We start from the raw sequence: 7,500 nt of genomic DNA on the forward strand, positions 1-7,500 counted from the left end.
GAGAGGGAGAGAAGAAAGAGAGAGAGGGAGAGAAGAAAGAGAGAGGGAGAGAGAGAGGGAGAGAGAGGGGAGAGAAGATAGAGAGAGAGAGGGAGAGAAGATAGAGAGAGGGAGAGAGAGAGAGAGAGAGAGGGGGAGAGAGAGAGAGAGAGAGAGAGAGAGGGAGAGAGAGAGGGAGAGAAGAAAGAGAGAGGGAGAGAGAGAGAGGGAGAGAGAGAGGGAGAGAAGAAAGAGAGAGAGGGAGAGAAGAAAGAGAGAGAGGGAGAGAGAGAGAGAGAGAGGGAGAGAAGAAAGAGAGAGAGGGAGAGAGAGGGAGAGAGAGAGGGAGAGAAGAAAGAGAGCGAGGGAGAGGGAGAGAGAGCGCAGAAGGATCTGTTTTATAGTGGTAGCTAAAAGCTTTCAACAAGGTGGCATCGAGGGTCTTTCACAACACATGGCTATCAGGGGGAAGAGATCAAACAAAGTCCATGGCTTCCAATCAGATCCTGTGAATTATGCATGTAGTCCTTTAGTCTAACAGATGCTCTTGCCATAGCAGCATAGAGGTGACTGAAATGGAACAGATATCTAACCGACAGATACTACTAACGAATGAAGTACTTATTCACAGATCTCTAACCGACAGAGACGACTAGCTAATGAAGTACTTATTCACAGATCTCTAACCGACAGATACTACTAACTAATGAAGTACTTATTCACAGATCTCTAACCGACAGAGACGACTAGCTAATGAAGTACTTATTCACAGATCTCTAACCGACAGATACTACTAACTAATGAAGTACTTATTCACAGATCTCTAACCGACAGATACTACTAACTAATGAAGTACTTATTCACAGATCTCTAACCGACAGATACTACTAACTAATGAAGTACTTATTCACAGATCTCTAACCGACAGATACTACTAGCTAATGAAGTACTTATTCACAGATCTCTAACCGACAGAGACGACTAACTAATGAAGTACTTATTCACAGATCTCTAACCGACAGAGACGACTAGCTAATGAAGTACTTATTCACAGATTTCTAACTGACAGATATTATTAACTAATGAAGTACTTATTCACAGATCTCTAACCGACAGATACTACTAACGAATGAAGTACTTATTCACAGATCTCTAACCGACAGATACTACTAACGAATGAAGTACTTATTCACAGATTGTTATTCTAACCGACAGAGACGACTAGCTAATGAAGTACTTATTCACAGATTTCTAACTGACAGATATTATTAACTAATGAAGTACTTATTCACAGGGAGTTCATAATAGTTTAGATTTTTCAATTGGTTATATTGCTACCTCATTAGTCTACCTCTGTAAATCTTCTTTCTCTCAACCCCCTTTCTTTCTCTCTTTCTTTCTTTCTTTCTTTCTCTCTTTCTCTCTTTCTTTCTTTCTATCTTTCTCTCTTTCTTTCTTTCTTTCTCTCTCTCTTTCTTTATTTCTTTCTATGTATTTTCTATCTATGTTTGTTTCTTTTCCTTTTTCCTGTGTGTCCTCCAGGACACCCTGCGTGAGTGCCCTCCAGGACCCAGTGACTACCCGTGCCACGCTGGACTCCAGTTCATCTCTCCCATGTATTTTGTCTCCTTCGTCCTCACCGCCCAGTTCGTACTCATCAACGTGGTGGTGGCTGTGCTCATGAAGGTACTGTATGGGGGGGACACACAGCGCAGACCAGTCTGTCCTCATAAAACACACACACCGACACACACCACTGTGCAATGCCGTGGAACTGAATGTCTAAACGTAGAACAAGATTCCAGATATGACTGTAAGGATGAATAGAATGCTGAAAGACACTAAGATGGCAGAAGAGTCCATTCACCTGTCACAGTTGGATAACTAAAGTCATGTGATCTGTTTTCCTGGAAGCACCTGGACGACTCAAACAAAGAGGCCCAGGAGGATGCTGAGATGGATGCAGAGATTGAGCTGGAGCTAGCCCAGGGACAACTCCAACTACCCACCTGCTGCATGGGGGGGCTGGGCACTGGGCTGGTCGTGGCTGGGGCCTCTGGAGCGCCTGGTGATTTGACTAGATTTTTTCAATGAATATTAATATGATTTATCTATTTTATCTACCTGCCCTGGAACCTCTAGCTAGTCGGCTAAATCTGACACATTTACAGATATGTTGATTGATGTGCGTGGTCTCTGACAAATACATGTAACAAATGAAATGAAATGAAAATTGGACAATTTAAAAACAAATCTCAACCAATCATGTGGATACAATGCATTTTAAAATCATTAATGACAACACAAACATTGTTTCCTGTTTATTTCCATTGTGGTCTTCTTCAATCCATTGTGGTCTTCTATCCATTGTGGTCTTCTATCCATTGTGGTCTTCTATCCATTGTGGTCTTCTTTCCATTGTGGTCTTCTATCCATTGTGGTCTTCTTTCCATTGTGGTCTTCTATCCATTGTGGTCTTCTTTCCATTGTGGTCTTCTATCCATTGTGGTCTTCTTTCCATTGTGTTCTTCTATCCATTGTGGTCTTCTTCAATCCATTGTGGTCTTCCATCCATTGTGGTCTTCTTTCCATTGTGGTCTTCTATCCATTGTGGTCTTCTTTCCATTGTGGTCTTCCTCTATCCATTGTGGTCTTCTTTCCATTGTGTTCTTCTATCCATTGTGGTCTTCTTCAATCCATTGTGGTCTTCTTTCCATTGTGGTCTTCTATCCATTGTGGTCTTCTTTCCATTGTGGTCTTCTTTCCATTGTGGTCTTCTATCCATTGTGGTCTTCTTTCCATTGTGGTCTTCCTCTATCCATTGAGGTCTTCTATCCATTGTGGTCTTCTTTCCATTGTGGTCTTCTATCCATTGTGGTCTTCTTTCCATTGTGGTCTTCCTCTATCCATTGTGGTCTACTTTCCATTGTGTTCTTCTATCCATTGTGGTCTTCTTCAATCCATTGTGGTCTTCTTTCCATTGTGGTCTTCTTTCCATTGTGATCTTCCTCTATCCATTGTGGTCTACTTTCCATTGTGTTCTTCTATCCATTGTGGTCTTCTTCAATCCATTGTGGTCTTCTTTCCATTGTGGTCTTCTTTCCATTGTGGTCTTCTTTCCATTGTGGTCTTCTATCCATTGTGGTCTTCTATCCATTGTGGTCTTCTTTCCATTGTGGTCTTCCTCTATCCATTGAGGTCTTCAGGTGGAGGTGGAGGGTTGGAAGGAGGGACCAGGCAGGGTCAGGGGGTAGGGCTGATGACAGGGGCCGTAGTGGATCACAGTGGAGTGACTCCTCCCCATAGAGGAGGAGAAAGACACGAGGGACACAGACGGCATCACAGGCAGAAGCTGTACTCACCTGCACAGGTTTGTGCACAGGTTAGTGCACAGGGATTCTGTTCTGTTCTATTTGATGAGGCTTTACTCTACTATACTCTACTCGAATCTGCTCTACTTTACTGTCATCTAATCTACTCTATTATAATGTACTTTCATCTAATCTGCTCTACTTTACTGTAATATACTCTACTATAATGTACTTTCATCTAATCTGCTCTACTTTACTGTAATCTAATCTACTCTATTATAATGTACTTTCATCTAATCTGCTCTACTTTACTGTAATCTAATCTACTCTACTATAATGTACTTTCATCTAATCTGCTCTACTTTACTGTAATATACTCTACTATAATGTACTTTCATCTAATCTGCTCTACTTTACTGTAATCTAATCTACTCTACTATAATGTACTTTCATCTAATCTGCTCTACTTTACTGTAATCTAATCTACTCTACTATAATGTACTTTCATCTAATCTGCTCTACTTTACTGTAATATACTCTACTATAATGTACTTTCATCTAATCTGCTCTACTTTACTGTAATCTAATCTACTCTACTATAATGTACTTTCATCTAATCTGCTCTACTTTACTTTCATCTAATCTACTCTACTATAATGTACTTTCATCTAATCTACTCTACTATAATGTACTTTCATCTAATCTGCTCTACTTTACTGTAATCTAATCTACTCTACTATAATGTACTTTCATCTAATCTGCTCTACTTTACTGTAATCTAATCTACTCTACTATAATGTACTTTCATCTAATCTGCTCTACTTTACTGTCATCTACTCTACTATAATGTACTTTCATCTAATTTGCTCTACTTTACTGTAATCTAATCTACTCTATTATAATGTACTTTAATCTAATCTACTTGATTTTACTGTACTCTAATCTACTCTACTGTAATCTAATCTACTCTATTATAATGTACTGTAATCTAATCTATTTTACTGTAATCTACTCTTCTGTAATATGCTATACTCTACTCTACTATACTCTACTGTAATCTAATATACTATACTAAACCTACAGAGGTGTAAATCTATAGGTATGTTCCATCTGAGTCTACCTACTAGTTGCATACAGTATACACAAGCACCCACTGCCAATAATAGTGTTCTCCAAACACAACCTTTCATATACACACACATCACTACTCCTCTCCTCATCCCCTTTCCTCTGTCTAAAAATAACCATCTGTTTTAAACACAGGACCATCAGCAAGTCCAATCTAGTCTTGCTATCAGTGTTAACTACGTAATTAAAACACCTAGAGAGAAGAACACACACACTTACTTATAGAACTAAAGCCTGCCTGAGCAAAATCTAATTTACTAAGCCTGAAGAGAGAGGGGGAGAGAGAGAGAGAGAGAGAGAGAGAGAGAGAGAGAGAGAGAGAGAGAGAGACTACTTAGGATGTAGAATGACAGTGGGTGGTGATATACTGTCCTAGTATTTTTAAACTGGAGGAAGAGAAATAAGGGAGAGGATCTCTCCATCTTCCTGTATCTCTCACTAGCATCTCTTTATTTCTCAGTAACTTTCCCCATAGCTCTCTCTTTACTGTGTCTCTCTGAGATATCGCTTTCTCTCTGTCTCTCTCTCTCTGAGATATCGCTTTATTTGTCTCTCTCTCTCTGAGATATCGCTTTCTCTCTGTGTCTCTCTCTCTTTACTATCTCTCTCTGAGATATCACTTTCTCTCTGTCTCTCTCTCTCTGAGATATCGCTTTATTTGTCTCTCTCTCTCTGAGATATCGCTTTCTATCTGTGTCTCTCTCTCTTTACTATCTCTCTCTGAGATATCGCTTTCTCTCTGTCTCTCTCTCTCTGAGATATCGCTTTCTCTTTGTCTCTCTCTCTCTGAGATATAGCTTTCTCTCTGTCTCTCTCTCTCTGAGATATCGCTTTCTCTTTGTCTCTCTCTCTCTCTGAGATATCGCTTTCTCTTTGTCTCTCTCTCTTTACTATCTCTCTCTGAGATATCGCTTTCTCTCTGAGATATCGCTTTCTCTCTGTCTCTCTCTCTGAGATATCGCTTTCTCTCTGTCTCTCTCTCTCTAAGATATAGCTTTCTCTCTGTCTCTCTCTCTCTGAGATATAGCTTTCTCTCGGTCTCTCTCTCTCTGAGATATCGCTTTCTCTCTGTCTCTCTCTCTCTGAGATATCGCTTTCTCTCTGTCTCTCTCTCTCTGAGATATCGCTTTCTCTCTGTCTCTCTCTCTCTGAGATATCGCTTTCTCTCTGTCTCTCTCTCTCTGAGATATCGCTTTCTCTCTGTCTCTCTCTCTCTGAGATATTGCTTTCTCTCTGTCTCTCTCTCTCTGAGATATCGCTTTCTCTCTGTCTCTCTCTCTCTGAGATATCGCTTTATTTGTCTCTCTCTCTCTGAGATATCGCTTTCTCTCTGTGTCTCTCTCTCTTTACTATCTCTCTCTGAGATATCGCTTTCTCTCTGTCTCTCTCTCTCTGAGATATCGCTTTCTCTTTGTCTCTCTCTCTCTCTGAGATATCGCTTTCTCTTTGTCTCTCTCTCTCTGAGATATAGCTTTCTCTCTGTCTCTCTCTCTCTGAGATATTGCTTTCTCTCTGTCTCTCTCTCTCTGAGATATCGCTTTCTCTTTGTCTCTCTCTCTCTGAGATATCGCTTTCTCTCTGTCTCTCTCTCTTTACTATCTCTCTCTGAGATATCGCTTTCTCTCTGTCTCTCTCTCTGAGATATCGCTTTCTCTTTGTCTCTCTCTCTCTGAGATATAGCTTTCTCTCTGTCTCTCTCTCTGAGATATAGCTTTCTCTCTGTCTCTCTCTCTCTGAGATATCACTTTCTCTTTGTCTCTCTCTCTCTGAAATATCGCTTTCTCTTTGTCTCTCTCTCTCTGAGATATCGCTTTCGCTTTGTCTCTCTCTCTCTGAGATATTGCTTTCTCTCTGTCTCTCTCTCTCTGAGATATAGCTTTCTCTCTGTCTCTCTCTCTCTGAGATATCGCTTTCTCTTTGTCTCTCTCTCTCTGAGATATAGCTTTCTCTCTGTCTCTCTCTCTGAGATATCACTTTCTCTTTGTCTCTCTCTCTCTGAGGTATCACTTTCTCTTTATCTCTCTCTCTCTGAGATATAGCTTTCTCTCTGTCTCTCTCTCTCTCTGAGATATAGCTTTCTCTAGGTCTCTCTCTCTCTGAGATATCGCTTTATCTTTGTCTCTCTCTCTCTCTGAGATATCGCTTTCTCTTTGTCTCTCTCTCTCTGAGATATAGCTTTCTCTCTGTCTCTCTCTCTCTGAGATATCGCTTTCTCTATGTCTCTCTCTCTCTGAGATATCGCTTTCTCTCTGTTTCTCTCTCTCTTTACTATCTCTCTCTGAGATATCGCTTTCTCTCTGTCTCTCTCTCTCTGAGATATCGCTTTCTCTCTGTCTCTCTCTCTCTCTGAGATATAACTTTCTCTCTGTCTCTCTCTCTGAGATATTGCTTTCTCTCTGTCTCTCTCTCTCTGAGATATAACTTTCTCTCTTTACCATCTCTCTGAGATATTGCTCTTTCTCTGTCTCTCTCTCTCCGTCTCTCTCTCTCTGAGATATTGCTCTCTTTCTGTATCTCTCTCACTCACTTTCTGTCTGTCTCTCTGTCTGTCTCTCTGTCTTGCTCTCTCTGTCTCTCTCTCTCTGTCTCTCTGTCCTCTCAATTCAATTCAATTCAATTCAAGGGGCTTTATTGGCATGGGAACATGTGTCAACATTGCCAAAGCAGGTGAGGTAGATAATATACAAAAGTGAAGTAAACAATAAAAATGAACAGTAAACATTACACATACAGAAGTTTCAAAACAATAAAGACATGACAAATGTCATATTACGTATATATACAGTGTTGTACTTTAACCTGTTGTACATTGTTACACAAGGGAAAATAAGTATGCATTAATATGGGTTGTATTTACAATGGTGTTTGTTCTTCACTGACTGTCCTTTTCTTGTGGCAACAGGTCACAAATCTTGCTGCTGTGATGGAACACTGTGGAATTTCACCCAGTAGATATGGGAGTTTTTCCAAATTTGATTTGTTTTCAAATTCTTTGTGGATCTGTGTAATCTGAGGGAAATATGTGTCTCTAATATGGTCATACATTGGGCAGGAGGTTAGGAAGTGCAGCTCAGTTTCCACC

The 7,500-nt window shown here is 40.3% G+C and overlaps 2 protein-coding genes across 2 annotated transcripts in view; both read left to right on the forward strand.

Moving 5' to 3' along the window:
• Positions 1 to 1,521: 1,521 nt before the first annotated feature.
• LOC124022303 (voltage-dependent T-type calcium channel subunit alpha-1I-like) lies at positions 1,522 to 2,391 on the forward strand (the record flags this gene model as incomplete). The annotated part of the gene is made up of 2 exons (XM_046337225.1): positions 1,522 to 1,665; positions 1,894 to 2,391. Coding segments are annotated over 2 exons (324 nt in total), but the record flags the coding sequence as incomplete, so codon positions are not given.
• Positions 2,392 to 3,197: 806 nt separating this feature from the next.
• Positions 3,198 to 7,500, forward strand: part of LOC124022304 (voltage-dependent T-type calcium channel subunit alpha-1I-like) — a 22,674-nt gene continuing 18,371 nt past the window's right edge. Inside the window, exon 1 of the mRNA XM_046337226.1 lies at positions 3,198 to 3,361. Coding sequence (XP_046193182.1) covers positions 3,239 to 3,361 — 123 coding nt within the window. The 5' untranslated portion in view covers positions 3,198 to 3,238. The remainder of the gene's footprint in view (positions 3,362 to 7,500) is intronic.

Source organism: Oncorhynchus gorbuscha, unplaced genomic scaffold (assembly GCF_021184085.1).
Source record: "Oncorhynchus gorbuscha isolate QuinsamMale2020 ecotype Even-year unplaced genomic scaffold, OgorEven_v1.0 Un_scaffold_1331, whole genome shotgun sequence".
Classification (NCBI taxonomy): Eukaryota; Metazoa; Chordata; class Actinopteri; order Salmoniformes; family Salmonidae; genus Oncorhynchus; species Oncorhynchus gorbuscha.